Source organism: Rutidosis leptorrhynchoides, chromosome 3 (genome assembly GCF_046630445.1).
Source record: "Rutidosis leptorrhynchoides isolate AG116_Rl617_1_P2 chromosome 3, CSIRO_AGI_Rlap_v1, whole genome shotgun sequence".
In the NCBI taxonomy this organism is placed as follows: Eukaryota; Viridiplantae; Streptophyta; class Magnoliopsida; order Asterales; family Asteraceae; genus Rutidosis; species Rutidosis leptorrhynchoides.
The window spans coordinates 386909400-386926335 of record NC_092335.1 but is presented as its reverse complement, the minus strand read 5'-3'; the positions used below and the strand labels follow the sequence as shown (position 1 = coordinate 386926335).

Below are 16936 nucleotides of genomic sequence, written 5' to 3'. Positions count from 1 at the left end.
TACATGAAATGCAATCTAGAATGAGTTATGTACAATTTTGAGAAAAGTGATTAATGAGTCTATCACCCGAATCGCATCCACTTATGAGTTCAATTAATATCGGGGTGGTAGACCTCCCCCTCCCTTGAACTAGGGAAATTACCACGTTGAGAAACATCTCTTATCATTGATAATAGCCAATCATCCATCAATTTAGTTTCCATGATCAATTCTTTAAGTTTACTCTTTTCATGTTTAGACAAATTTAATACTAACTGGTTTCTCAAGTGCTCATCCTTCTTGGATGTAGCTCGACAAACCCGCCCATATAGCTTTCGCATTAATTTATCAATGACATCAATTTCATCCATGGGTTTACTTAGGGTTTCTTTCATCAATTATCCTCCACACTTGGTGAAACAAGTTGAGTTGTGCTTGTAGTGCCTTACACACTAGCAACCATTTGTGGTGTGGTTTCGGGAATTGTTGGGAAACTAGTGCATTTGCTATGAAAGCTTATACTTTTGCCTTGGTATCTTAAGGTTAACTTCTCGATCCTTAGGTCAAACAAATAATTCGCAGTTGCTAAGAAAGGTCTACCCAATACAAGGGGTACAACCATATCCTCTTTTATGTCAACAATAACAAAATTGGTCAGGAATTCCATTTCACCCACTTTTACAATTAAATCCTCGGTGATCCCCACACTTGGACTAATAGATTGGTCAATCAATTTGACTCCCGTTTTGGTGGGTGCAAGATCACCAAGGCCTAACCTCGTATAGACAGAGTAGGGCATGAAATTTATGCTTGCCCTAGAGTCAGCTAATGAAGTCAGCATTTCCGACCAGTTTATATTACATGGGATTAGGAAAGGCCAGGGATCGCCCAATTTGAGTGGTAAGCTACATTTTTGCAATATCCCATCACACTCACTCTTTAGGAAAGTGGTGGATGCTTGTTCACATTCCCCTTTTTTGGCCATAAGTGTCTTCAAGAATTTCCCATAGTTGGGCATATTCTCGAGCACTTCCACCAAGGGAAGATTGATACAAATATTTTCATTTTTGACTTGGATGGACTTACAAACCACATCCTTTGGATGTTTAGGATGTGACGACCCGGGAATTTCCGACCAACTTTAAACTTAAACTTTATATGATTTCGACACGATAAGCAAAGTCTGTAATGTTGAGTCTCGAAAATTTTGAAACTATATTCATAATATCATTTGACCTTTGACTACTCCCGAACGATTCACGAACAACTAATTTGTAAATATATATATATATATATATATATATATATATATATATATATATATATATATATATATATATCTATATATATATATATATATATATAATGTTATTTGAAATATTATCTGAATTAATATATGATTTAATTGTTGGAAATAAATATATAAAATAATATTAGTATATTTAATATTATTAATTTAATATATAATATATAGATATGCATATAATTAAATATATATATATATATATATATATATATATATATATATATATATATATATATATATATATATATATATATATATATATGTGTATATTATATAAAGAAATATTATATATTGTAATTGTTATAATCAATGTTGAAAAATAATGATAATATATAATAATTATTATAAATAAATTATATGGAATATATATTTTTTTTGTAATTTCGAAGTTATTTAATAATCGACAATAACGCTCAATTGTAATTTGATCGATATTAAACGAGTTAAAAACGAATATATGTGATTCTATAATAAACGGTGATACGAAAATGAGTTCTATAAATTTTAGGCTTAATAAAAATGTATTTAGGAACTATTTGTTAAGTTTTAACACTTTTTATATTTTAACCATAAATGAGAGGGACAGTTGATGTAGTTTTTATTTAACAAATTAAGGATCAAATTTTATACCATAATGACCAAAATAATTAAATATAGTTAATATAAAAATTTGGAATTTTTTTCGAAGACTTTTTATCCGCCACTGATTCACAACGGAGAACGAAATAATACCCGCTAAAGATGTCGACAGTTAATAGGTACATGTATCTGTAATAATTGAAATCATTATATGTGATTAAGCATCACATGTTTTATTTATATTATATTATAATTATTATATTATATATAAATATATCTATATGTATGAACTTGTGTTATGCAAAACCAAGAACAAATATCTAAACAACCTTCCACCGCCGTCTGCCACCACCCTCGACACCCCACAACCATCAAACCACCACTAACCGCCACCTCTATATTTTCATATACATAAACGTATAGAAAACCCATAACCTCCACTATAACACCACTACCCGTTTATGTTTTGGTTCCAACCATCGCCACCCTTCACCATCCTCACCGGCCATCATCGTCACCGGAGCACCACCACCTATTTTTCTCTCCCTATCCTCTTCTCATACGGTTAACACCGTAACCATCACCATCTTTATTTTTTTTTTCTTTTTCTTAGTTTGTTCGAGAACCACTCCAACCTACAACACTTTTCTATTATTTCTCGAACACCTTATAAACACAAGAAATTTCAGGATCAAGAATCAAGAAACTTGCCACCTTCATCGTTTATTTATATCGAAACCGTTGAACCATCAAGAACAGTAAGTGAATCTACAACAACAACAATTAATGATGGGTCACCTTATAATAAATTTAATTCGATTAAAAGACTCGATAGGTAAAGACCCAGTCCAAAATTTCAATCGTTTCCATCGCTAACTAAACCCCAACCACCACCGCCATCATCGGTGATGTCATCTTCCGATGAGGAAGAAGACCATGAAGAAGATGATGATTTTTATACCCTCATGGATCAACTACAAGTACGGATGATGGGCTTTCAATTAAGAGTTTAAAAGAATGAAACCATCGTAAACCATTACCCATAACCATCGTAATCCACCTACTATGGTACCTGCTTCGTTTCTATTACTGTCTCCACAAAATGCCATTCACCCATCTTCTTTACTGCTGTGTTTATTCTCTGTTGTTGTTATATTGATTGCAACCGAATGTCAATTCATAAAACAATGAAAATGGTGCATGAAGGAGACGATGAATATAATGGTATAATGATGAAGGGCGTGTGAGACGAAGATGATGATGCTGTGATGATCGGAAGATGATGTATGTGATAATAATCACGATAAGGTTATTTATGATGATGAAGATGTATGATGGAAGAAACCGTAATTATTTTTCTTCTAATTTTGGGCTTCAATTTGTTTTAAATACATGGATTTTGGATGTTGGGCTTCTTTTCATTAATAAGTGGACTAGTGTTTCTGTTGGGCCGTAATAGTAGTTGGGCCGAGATGTGTTGTTGATGGATGTACGAGTTATGAAGTTGAAGAAAGGAAAAAAAAATGGAAACATAATAAAAACGGGTTATATAAAACTAAATCAGGAAATATAACAGAAAAGTAAGGATAGAGGAACGGTTCGAAGGGGTGTTGGCTTAGCAAGAGGTCTCGGGTTCGAGCTTGGGCCATGGAAAATTCTTTTTAGAAAACTTATTATTGAGGTTCGTGAATCCGAGGCCAACCCTACACTTGTTCAATGTCGTCATATGTATTTTTACTACAAAATACAGTATCGTGAGTTTATTTGCTCCCTTTTACTCTTTACATTTTTGGGACTGAGAATACATGAGCTATTTTTACAACTGCTTTATTAAATGCTTTCAAAATATATTTATGAACTGCGAATACATGAAATGCTTTTATAAATGTTTGACGAGATAGACACAAGCAAAACACTCCTCGAATGAATTATTATGCAGATAGAAGTTCTGTGGATTATTATTGAATTAGTTGGATGTTATAATTGCCACTAATTGTTGTGAATATTTCCCCTGATTATTATTGTTTGGTAACCTAAGAATTAGAATTGGGTATGGCCCTAATTCACGCGAATCCTAAAGGTAGCTACCGGGTTTAACACCCCTACCCAGAATGTTCACTAGACGGAAGAGCTAGTGGGCGTGGTGTTTAGTACTTCCAGGTTTATATATTATACAGACGAGATGTTCTGTTTTTGGGGATATTATTTATGCGCATTATATGTTAAGGTCGGTTACCAAGCCAAGCAATGAATGAAAAGTGAATATTATGTATCGAGAGAATGATTTTATACACATGTTATGTGTATGATATTTTGTACACGAGATATGTGTACGGTTACTAAGATTTATGAAAATGGTTTAGTACACGAGATAGGTGTACTGTATTTAAATCTTATGGTCTATCAAAATGATGAATTTTATTGTTTACGATAAACTTATTAACTCACCAACCTTTTGGTTGACACTTTAAAGCATGTTTATTCTCAGGTATGAAAGAAATCTTCCACTGTGCATTTGCTCATTTTAGAGATATTACTTGGAGTCATTTCATGACATATTTCAAAAGACGTTGCATTCGAGTCGTTGAGTTCATCAAGATTATTATTAAGTTAATTATAGTTGGATATATTATGAAATGGTATGCATGCCGTCAAATTTCGATGTGATGAAAGTTTGTCTTTTAAAAACGAATGTAATGTTTGTAAAATGTATCATTTAGAGGTCAAATACCTCACAATGAAATCAACTATTGTTAATTGTTTAAATCGGTATGAACGGGTCATTTCATAGGAAGCAATGCTTGAGGATACGAAATTGGTGTCTCATATTTCCTCATCTTTGGTGTAGCATGAACCTCGACCTTGTTCTTTTGCTCATTCTTCTTCAAACCATTTCCTACTTATGTCCTAGTTCTGACCTTGTTAAAATCATCTCCCTTGAAATCATTTCTCATTTTCTCACATGGGGACTCGGTGGTCTCCATGGACATCACGTTCTTCACACAACGAGGAGTGTAATCCTCCACGTCAGACCAATCTGAAAACTTAAACACTCCAAGCTCCATTGTGACGGTTCTCAATCCTTCGTCCATATTAAACTCTTCTCCTTCAACATCGAATGTAAAAACACAAGGGCAGTCGTGTTGATCTTCCTCTTCGATTGTAACAAGTGAGTTCACTTGAGCATAATCAGAGTATTGGGGGGTTTTTTTTTTATGTGGAATATGATGAACTAGCTTGGTTATGGTTTTGGTTGTGATTTTGGTTATGGTTAGGGTTCAGTTGGGTATTTGATTGTAAAGTTCCTTGAGGTCTCCCGGCTACTTGGTTTGATAATCTTCCCACCGTGATCTCTAGGTTTTGGAAAGATGCTTGGTGATGCCTTAGTTGTTGCTTTAAAAATGCATTCTCTTTCAACAATAACGCCTCGTTTGTTTCCATCTTCTTGATGTAATTTTGCACGATCTCTTCTAGGTTTCTTGATGGTTGAACTGGTTGAGTTTTTTGTTGTTGATTTTGGTTAAAGTTGGAAGTATTGGCATTTTGTTGGTATTGTTGGGCTTGGTATTGATTGTAACCTTGGTTATTTTTTACTAGTTATAACCTTGATTTTGTTGATATCCTTGATTGTAGTTTTGGTTGCTTTGGTTGTTATAAGGTTGGTTGTTGTAAGATTGTTGGTGTTGGGTTTAGTAATTAATGCACCGGTTTTGTTTATAGCTTTGGTTGTAGCCTTGGTTTTGGTTTTGGTTTTGGTTTTGGTTATTGAATCTGGGTGGTGGGTTATTAAAGGAAACTTCTTTTTGGCTTCGTTGGTAGTAACCTTGGTTTCCTTGGTAGGAGTTGTTGTTTTGGCTTGTGGAACGGCCTCTTTGATAGTTTTGGTTACCCACATAGTTATCATGGTCATCCGAGTTCATTGGGATGTAGTCCAAATCGAGTTGATTGCATTGATTGATTTGTGGACAATTCTTTGTAAGGTGAGGTCCATCACACCTCTCGCATCTGACTTGCATACAAACAATGGATTGTTGGATCTTCATCAACTCTTTATCATAGGATTGAAATTGGTTATTTAAACTTGATAGTGTAACTTGACCGTCCTCATTTTCCACTTGAGATACATTCTTTCTTGGGTAATCCCTAGGTGAGGAATTCCACTCATAGGTATGGATCGAACTATCTTCTAGTAGTTTCTCGGCATCATTTGGTGACTTGTACATGAACACACCTCCCGCGAAGGAGTCGAGAATTTGCCTTATCCTATCATTTGTACCCCGATAAAAAGTGTTGATGTACTCTCTTTTGATAAACCGTGTGGTGGACATGCCCTTAACATCTTTTTGAAATGAATCCAAAGTCGTACAATGATTCATCACCCCTTTGAGAAAAAGCATTGATTTTCATTTAAAGTCTTTTCGCCTTCGATAGTGGAAATAAATGATTGAGGAAAGTATCACTCAAATCTTGAAAAGTTTGAATAGTGTCGGAAGGTAGATATCTTAACCAAATTTTTGCATCACCTTGAAGAGAAAAGGGGAATGCTCTTAACTTGTATGCATCCTCACTAACATCCTTATACTTGTAAAGATCGCAAATATTATTGAAAGATTGAAGATGCTCAAAAGGATTATGTTGCATTAAACCGTGAAATTGTACATCTTTAAGCATGGTGAAGAAATTTCTCTCGACTTTCCAATGTTCAGCCCCGATGGGCGATTTAGTAATAGCCGGTGGCACCACCGTAGGTGCAATCAACCTTGTATTCTATATAGGCATATCATTTGGGTCTACATTTTAACAATGACCCACATGTGGTCCATTGTTGGGAACACCACCAAATGGGTTATGTTCGGGTGGTCCATCATCTCCTTCCATTTCGTCAATACAAAAAGGTAACACGACAAAATTCTTCTTTGAAATCCTTTCTTCCCATCTCTTATAAACCCCTTTAACTTGTCTCTTCGGATCGGAATACGAATGTTCAACTCTTGATTCTTTTGGGATCTCCTTTTCATACACCGTGGTACCTACCTTTGATCACAATCACAAACAAAACAAGGGTTTTTCAAAACACAATAATATATAATAAACAAGAAAAAGTAACTTTTGTAAGGATAATCCTCACAAAAGGATCGAACAATTAAAAGCTTTGACTCAAAAAATCCAACTAGCTACCACTCCCCGGCAGCGGCGCCAAAAAGTTTGATATGCTCGTACATAACACTTGCTTTTAGATATAGATTTGAAATAAACGTGGACTCGACAAAAGTGACAAGCATTTGAGAAACAATGACTCGGTCCTTGTATTAATAAGTTTTCCATTTAAGATTCATCCTAAGAGATTGTTAATGCTAATTGAATTGATGAAAAACTAATAATTATCCTAAGGTATGTTCGGTTGGGGGGGGGGGGGGGGGGGGAGGTTGTGTTTTGAAACGTTTTAGAAGATAATTGCAATATTAGCAAGCAAATAGAAATGATTTGTAACTAATAATATTAAAAGCATGCACACTTGACTAATTCACTAGAGCATTCAGATTGTTCTTTTAGCTAGATAAGACCAAATTTTGTTCAAACAATGTATTCTAGTATTCCTACCAAAATTCTAATGATCAAATCAACATTCGTGAATTTCTAAAAGCTTAGATCAATAAGATCTAGTTGAATCATGAGAGAGTCATTAGTACTTGGATTAAAATCCGTTGAAATCATTTGGTAATCAAAATCCCTTAAGAAAACCAAACTTTGCTACTTTGACTAAAGATCAATTGAAAACCAATCCAAACCAAGAACCCAATCCCATGAAATCCCTAATTTGGTTGTCTAGATCACCTAAGTGTTGAAGTATGATGTAGTTCATTGATCAAATCTCTTTGAACAACTAATTAGCTCATACAATCAAAGTAAAATCCAAAACAAATAATAATAAAGGTTCTTTAGCTAATTCTAACAACATAACTCAATCAACAACTCATAAGTTTCATTCAAACACAAATATAACATAATCATTGAACAATCCATAGCTTAGAAGCTTCATAATCAAGTGTACATATAAGATTCTATCCAAGCATGGCTAGAACTAACACAACAATAAAAGTAAATGAAGATCTAAACATCATATTGCAAGATTTAGGTTAAAATTATAAAAAACTATGAAAATAGATCTTGAAACTAGATGTAGAAGATGAAGATGATGAAGAAACATGCCCTTGATCTTGAGCTAGCCCCAAATCTTGATGTAAATGATGAAATTGATGAAAACTTAGTGAAAACCCTAATTAATGAGCTGCCAAAACCTAACTAACCTCAGCCTCCAACTCTCTCTCTCTCTCTCTCTACATACCCATCTCTTTCTATTTATACTCTTCAATAAAAACTACCCAGAAAACCCAGGTGGAACGCCGTTCCTTTGTCGGGAACGTCGTTCCTTTGATAGGATGATGTGGAACGTCGTTCTGCTTGTGTGGAACGTCATTTCTTTGTACTAGATAGTGGAACTCCGTTCCTTAATTAGGAACGTCATTCCCAATTTGGCCTCTATAAGTTTCATTCCACTTTTCTTCATATCCTTCGTATTGAGACGTCGTTCTTAAGACGTAGAACGCCTTTTTTTTGCAGGTGGAACGTTGTTCCCTTGGTTGGAACGCCGTTCTAGCATTTGGAACGCCAATCTGATGTACTGGAATGTCGTTCTTGGTCATTTTCAGCACTTTGCAGTTTTTTTGATCTTTTGCACAACACATCGGTCAATTTTGTACCAATTTCATAATTAAGACTGCAATCATACTTAGAACGCGACGTTTCCCATTTTCTTCACTTTTAAGCACAAAGAAGATCAAAACCGAGTAAAAAGAGGTAGATGTTGCGTTAAGAAACGTAGTGTAAATGAGCAATATCATACGGGTAATAGTACGTTAAGAAAGCATCTTGATCGAAGTTGTAAAGGAAACAAAGACCCGACACAACATAAACTTGGTCGGGATGGTTTGTTGTTTGTATACGATGTCGAAGCTCTTCGGAAAGATTTATTGAGGTTTGTCATTCAACCAGGGCTTCCTTTCAATCACTTCGACAATCCAAGGCTTACGGAGCTAATTTGGAAGCGACTACAACCGCGATATAACAATGTAAGTCGTACTACTCTAAGACGTGATGCTTTTAAATTATGGAAAAAGCTGAAAATGAAATAACTGAAGGTTTTCGAACATATAAATATAGTGTTTCTATAATTTGTAATGCTTGGAGCGCACCACACGGAATGGCAAATTCTTATTTAGCCGTTACCACTCATTGGTTTCATCCCGATTCGTGGCTATCAATGAAACGGACTATCGATTTTAAAATATTTGCTTATCCACATAACGGTAATAATATAAGAAAAGTCGTTCAATACACTTTGGTTAAATATAATTTAATCGATAAGTTTTTACAATTTCGTTAGATAATGTGTCTAATAATGATCATGCCATTGAGATGTTAAAATTATGAATGAAATCGTTTTTATACGGTGTATTTTTGCATACAAGTTGTGTTGCTCATATTATAAACTTGGAGTTTCAAGATTGTTTAACTTTTTGTGGTCCGGTAAAAAATAAATTTAGTAGATTATTAGTAACGATTTAACGTACGAGCAATGAACATCATAACTATAAAGCTTTCGTTAAAAATTGTAATGGCACTTAGATAGATCCTTATTTTAATAATAATACTAGATAGAATTCTACTTGTAAAATGTTTGAAAATATTTTACGACAAAAAGATACATTAATCGGTTTTAATAATAGACTACTTCGAAACGGATTTTCTGAATGTAACAACCCAAACCAAATCGCAATCAAACCCGCTTAAAATATCACAACAACAAAAAAATTCTCTTTTCAGCTAATGGCGCGGCGCGCCATGACCCCGCGCAGTGCGCCGATCTGGTCTGTCAAAAGTTTCAAACGCGAAAAAGATTGACCACTTCCCGACATAATTAGACAAAACGCTTTTAACAACATATTCAAATATGTAAAACTAACACGATTCAATCATAAAATAAGTTTTACAAAGCGGAGCCCACATCGGCCGTTTTACGAGTTTAATACATAACGAGAGTTTCGACCGCAAAAGTTTAAATACCAAACGACCCAACGAGCATGGCGTTTGGGATTAAACTACCCAAGTCTCGATCAAACCCCAAAAGCTAATATCTCCAAAAGCGTCCCCTAACATGACGGGATCTCTAGTCCAAACAAACGCCCTTACCTTTGTCCATACCTGAGCCTATAAAAAGGTAAACAACGAGAGGGTAAGCAAAGCTTAGTGAATGCAATAATTACACATACATATATATAACTCATCTATTTGCAATCACATTCACCAAATACCTCATACGAACTGGTAACTCAATTAGCATGTCATCGTACCCGAAACACTTAACAAGTCGTAAATTAACACAAGACCACATTAGCATATACTCAACACAATATATATATATATATATAAAATATGCTAAATAATTGACAACCTCAATATGGTTAACCATAAACGCTATGGTGCTACCGGCTCGTGGTTCACACCATACGCAATTGAGTCATACTCTGTTATAGTGCTACCGGCTCGTGGTTCACACTCGATGCTACCGGCTCGTGGTTCACATCTTATTTTATAGTGCTACCGACTCGTGGTTCACACTCGATGCTACCGGCTCATGGTTCACATCTAGTTTATAGTGCTACCAGCTCGTGATTCACACTCGATGCTACCGGCTTGTGGTTCACATCTTATCGCACACATGTTATGGCACTACCGGCTCGATGGTTCATACCATAACACCCACAAATAAACACGTCATATACACATAAGTATAATTACTCCACTCACCTCAAAATCTCTTGTGAAAGATAATCAAGCTCGGAAATCTTCAATGTAACGTACCTATTACATTATACATAATATCAATCACAAACTCAAGTTGGTCAACCAACTAAAACTCCATTCTAGTGTTATCTTGACCCATAGTGTAATTTCGACCCATTTACACCCTTAACCCTAATATTTGGGTTAACATCCCCAAAACCCTAATCATTAGCCAAGTTAGTTTTAAAACGCATTTCAACACAAGATTTATGCATTACACAACAACATTAACTAACTTAGGTCCATTTTGACCCATTTGACCAAATTAAGTGTTGGGATTTAACAAGTTTCATAATACTTAAAACATTTTAAGAATCATATTAAAGCGGAAGCATGTAAATAACCATTTTGTAACTTGTTAATCTTTAACCAATTAAAGTTAAATCCCAATTAGGATCAAGTTGTGAAACATACTTACAAACTACAAGCAAGAAAAGAGATTATACCTATTCCAAGCTTGTTGAAAGGTGATGAAGATGATGATGATGATGAATGGAGCTCCAAAAGTATGAAACCTCAAGTGTGTAATACCCCAAACTTGTGCACCAACACCTAGCCTTTGTTTAGGATTTATCTAACACTTGAAATGAGCCTTAAAAAAAATTTGAACCCCTTTTGGCTACCCAATACTCACGGCCAGCAGCAACAAATAAAAGGAGAATGCAGAATTTTTTTCAACTTACTTTGATGTGTAAATGCATGTATGTATTGGTCTTAAAAAATGTCTTGGTTAATATGCACTTAGAATGGAAGTAACAAGGTAAAAGGCAAGTCAAAAGAGCATGCCTACTCCATACTCCCATGCCACTTCCAATTCTTTAATAAACTTATTTTATAAGACTAGATTTTATAAAACTAGTTTTTATAAAACTAGTTTTTATAAATTAGTTTTTAGAAAATACATTTTTATAAACTTGCACATTATATATTTTACAAAAGCAACTTTACAAAATGTAACATAACTTAATTAATTATTTAACCTATAAATAAATAAATCCATATTATAAGTTATGTTTACATTATTTTATAAAACCAATTTTATAAAATGTAACTTAACTTTATTAATTATTTAACCTATAAATAATTAAATTCTTGTTATATAAATTATACCATAATTTATATACACATCAAGTAATATTATTTAAGAAAACCATTTTTCTTAAATCTCAAGTGTTGCGTAATTTAATCAACGATCCAATCGTTAAGATCAAAATACGATTAAGGTATCGGTAAGGTTGTTATTGGGTATGACCCGACTTGGATCAAAACATATTAGCCACATTAATTTAATATGTCTCTCGGGCATACGAAATACCTTCAATCTCCCACTTGCATGAGAAACATAGGAAATTAATGCAAGTGATGGATACCACCTAACGACCATCCCTCACCCCCAATATGTTATGACTTTGTGCCATTCAATAACATCATCCCTTTCGAGTTCCCATCGCGAATATGAATAGGTGAATCTTTCATTATTTCCTTTCGTCCTAGATGTCATGTTAAATCCAAGAGACACGGAGTGATCACTCCCTTCTAGATTTAACTTTATCAGGCCTTAGACATCTGAATCTCAACGAATAAGAGGGACAAATTCCATCTTGACTACATACATCCTAAATATATACCTTGCATTATACCTGAGCTCTTCCTTATGAACTACCATATTTCAGAATAGCGAAGGAAAGAATCAAGGTACAATACTTGGTAAATATCTGAACCCAATATGTATCTCAGGTCAGAGGATACAATGATATTCACCTTTACTCAAGATTACATGTGATCAACCACAAAGGCTCCATTTAGTAAATCTTGAGGGCGGGTCTTTCAATATTTGTATCCCACAAATATCTATGAACCTTGGTTACAAACTTGCCCCACATTCATCCCGTAAATGTATACCAATCCAAGTTCATAATAGTCTAAACCTCACACTTGTTCCCACAAATGTGATCGACTACAGAATTTAGAATAATTTCTTATTCATGGATTAAATATGCAAAATAGGAACTTGACTCAAAATAAATTAATACCATAATTATATTAATGAGTTTGAACAATTTCGTTCTGATACCATACTTAAAACAGATCATGACCAATCACTAGAATATCGAAGCCCTAATGCACAAACATGTCCTGCATGTTTTGCTCCATGTAAGAGCTTCGTGAGAGGATCCGCAATGTTAAGATCTGTGTGAACTTTGCGAATACATATCTTTCCCTTTTCAACTTCATCCCTTATGTAGTTGAATCTCCGCTCAATGTGACGGATCTTTTGGTGAGCACGAGGTTCCTTGATTTGAGCAATCGCACCCTCGTTGTCACAAAAGATCTCAAGAGGGTCCTGAATGGAAGGGACTACTCCTAAGTCGTCGATGAATTTCTTCATCCATGCAGCTTCCTGAGCTGCCAATGATGCGGCGATGTACTCTGACTCTGTAGTGGATAAAGCAACAACATCATGTTTTGAACTCTTCCAAGAGACTGCACCTCCATTTAACGTGAAGACATAACCGGATTGTGATCGAGAATCATCTCGATCAGTTTGGAAACTCGCATCCACGTAACCTTTTACAGCGAGTTCCTCCTCACCAGACCCATATATCAGAAACATATCCTTAGTCCTTCTAAGGTATTTCAATATACTTTTGACAGCAAACCAATGACTGTTTCCTGGGTTATTCTGGTATCTACTTGTCAGGCTAAGAGAGCATGACACATCCGGTCTAGTGTATATCATTGCATACATGATTGACCCAATGGCAGACGCATATGGGACTTTCTTCATTCTCTCCTGTTCATCTTTCGTGGTGGGGCACTGAGATGAACTGAGAAGTGTTCCCTTTTGAATAGGTACCAAATCTTTCTTAGAGTTCTCCATCTTGAACCTTTTCAAGATCTTTTCAATGTATGCACTTTGATTCAAACCTATCAGTTTCTTGGGTCTATCCCTGTAAATCTCAATCCCCAAAATGTATTGTGCTTCTCCAAGATCCTTAATGGAGAAGCATTTACTTAGCCAAGTTTTGACACCTTGCATTGCCGGAATATCATTTCCAAATAACAATATATCATCCACATATAGTATAAGGAACATGAAAGTGCTCCCACTAGCTTTCTTGTATACACAAGCTTCATCACCATTTTTAATGAAGCCAAATTTCTTGGACTCTGTAACATCCGTGTTACATCCGTCCCACATCGGTTGGAGAGGGGAACGAAGCATGCCTTATAAGGGTGTGGAGACCTTTCCTAGCATGACGCGTTTTGGGACCACAAGCACAACAGATCCCATGAGAACTCTGCAGTTAAGCGTGCTCAGGCGAGAGCACTACCAGGATGGGTGACCTTCTGGGAAAGTGCTCGTCGTATTTGGTCGCCAAGAAAAATCCGTGAGCAACCTACGGGGGAGACAAGGGTACGTCCCTATCTCTGCAAAGCGGACAATATCATGCTATGGGGAACGTGTTACCTGGGGTGTCAAAGTTGGTATCAGAGCTTTGGCTATAGAGAACTAGGATGCATTAGTGTGTCTAACCGTAGGGCGCATTAGTAGGTCTAGACTATATCCGTATACTTGGAATGACTTTTATATGCCATGCTTACACTGTTTGCTTTACTATGCTACATGTAGAGATACATATTATATCACGTACATATACACACCTATACCCATATTGATATGGACATAGACTAAATACGGTATCACGAATCGTACATACGCACGACACAAGACCTAAACTGGATTAAGTTGATCGCGCTACCTTGAACTTGTGGAGTGATGTCAAATGGAAATATGAGTTAGGGTAATATAATGACCGGGATTATATTAGGGTAACTCATATAGAAGTTCTGACATCGCAAAATAAGGAATTTGGAGCGAGTCAAGTAGTTTATTTGGATAAATACAGCTTAGAACATACGAACGATAACCTCAAGTATGGGTAGAATTGTACACTGTGAGAATTAATTTTTATTATAACCTATTGATAGCGCGTAATCACGTCACAACTCGTGACTACTCGACACTGTCCATCACCACCATTCACTACTTGGCACTACGAAAACACTACTTGGGCGTACTCATCATCTCCTATCACTACTCTTTACTACTTATCGTTGCTAAACTACTACACAATGCCGCCTCTCACTGTTAATCATGACATATCACTACTCCTTACTACTTGTCAATGCTAGTTACTACTTAATGCTACCTATTACTACATACCACTACTAAGTGCTAATCATCACCACTAACATGTCTATGATTTACTACTAGCTTCTATACATCACAACTCATTGCTGATATATCTTAGAGAGTGAATTTCCTGTAACAGCCCACGCAATCCGTAGTAGATATTGTCTGCTCTGACATCCGACTTACCTATCATTCAGCTACCCGCGGTCTCACAGTTTTGATTTCCAATACGCGCCTACTATGAGAGATACCCACACCCTCTCTCATAAAGGGTATTATGTTCTCCTTCCCAACCGATGTGGGGCAAGTCTGATAACTCACCATGTTTTCAACATCAACTCCGATGAAGTTCGTCATGAGTACATTCTTACTCAACAAGCATAATGTTTATATACTGTCAACACCAGTGCTGATAGAAGCTTTTTTGCTAGAGTATTCTGTCACAACATTTAGAATCTAATATCTTCCTTGGACAACGTGTACTCTATAGAACTATTAAACTGGGAAGTTTGGACCTTATGGTTGGAACGGATTGGCTATCTAATGACAAAGCCGAGGTTGTTTGCGACCAGAAGGCTATTCGAATTCCTCTTACCGATGGCGAATCAATGATGTTGTACGGAGAGAAGATCAGTACACCGTTGTGTTACATTTAATTGCTCGAAGGTCCAGAAGTACACGAGATAAGGGTGTCTCGCAGTTCTGGAACATGTGAGCAAAGTTGAATCAACATTTAAGAGACCCAGGTAACACGTTCCCCGTAGCATGATATTGTCCGCTTTGCAGAGATAGGGACGTACCCTTGTATCCCCCGTAGGTTGCTCACAGATTTTTCTTGGCGACCAAATACGACGAGCACTTTCCCAGAAGGTCACCCATCCTGGTAGTGCTCTCGCCTGAGCATGCTTAACTGCAGAGTTCTCATGGGATCTGTTGTGCTTGTGGTCCCAAAACAAGTCATGCTAGGAAAGGTCTCCACACCCTTATAAGGCATGCTTCGTTCCCCTCTCCAACCGATGTGGGACGGATGTAACACGGATGTTACAATCCTCAGCCCTAATGGGACACAGCGTCCTCGCTGTGCACGTGGGATAAGTATCTTCCATTAGCTTCGTTCTCATACAACAATAGCTACCATACGAGTATAAAGGCCGCACCTTTTGAAGCCTTTAAACCTGATGTTGGAGCGAAATAGGGGATAGTCAGTTGACAGGTCCCGAGATTATACACGAAACAACACGAAACAACCGAGAAAATTGTGCAATTCAGACACGATTGAAGACAGCTCAAGATCATCAGAAAATCTATGCCGATGTGAGAAGGTGTCCATTAGAGTTTCAAGTTGGCGATAAAGTCATGTTTAAAGTATCACCCTAGGAGGGTGTAGTTCGATTCGAAAAATGAGGTAAAGTGAGTCCAAGGTATGTTAGACCATTCGCAATAACTGAGAGAATTGGACCGGTGGCTTACAGATTGAAACTGCCATAGGAACTGAGTGAAATACATGACACTTTCCATGTGTCGAACTTGAAGAAGTGCCTGGTTGACAAAAATTTGGTGATTCCTTTAGAGTAGTTACGCATCGATGAAAAACTTCATTTTGTTGAAGAGCCTGTTAAAATCATGGACCGCGAGTTCAAACAATTAAAGCAAAGCAGCACACCGATTGTAAATGTTTGGTGGAACGCCCGTAGAGGACCAGAGTTCACGTGGGAGCAGGAAGATCAAATGAGGCAAAAGTATCCGCAGTTGTTTCCTGACAAAACGACTTCAGCGGACTAGCACTAAAATTTCGAGACGAAATTTCTTTAACGGGTAGGTAATGTAACAACCCAACTTTTTCTGTTAAATATTTAACGACCGTTACTTGAAATCCGTGATTTTTCATGTTTAGAATCCTTGTATGAACTTATACAACATAGTATTTTAATATGTGTTACATATTACGTGTTTATATGCTTCGGTTTAGA

At 36.2% G+C, this 16936-nt stretch overlaps 1 protein-coding gene across 1 annotated transcript; it reads right to left on the bottom strand.

The window, feature by feature from the left end:
- Positions 1-424: 424 nt before the first annotated feature.
- Positions 425-964, bottom strand: LOC139901325 (uncharacterized). Its single transcript, XM_071884053.1, has one exon. The coding sequence runs from the start codon at positions 962-964 to the stop codon at positions 425-427; it is 540 nt and encodes a 179-aa protein (XP_071740154.1).
- Between the last annotated feature and the right edge of the window lie 15972 nt (positions 965-16936).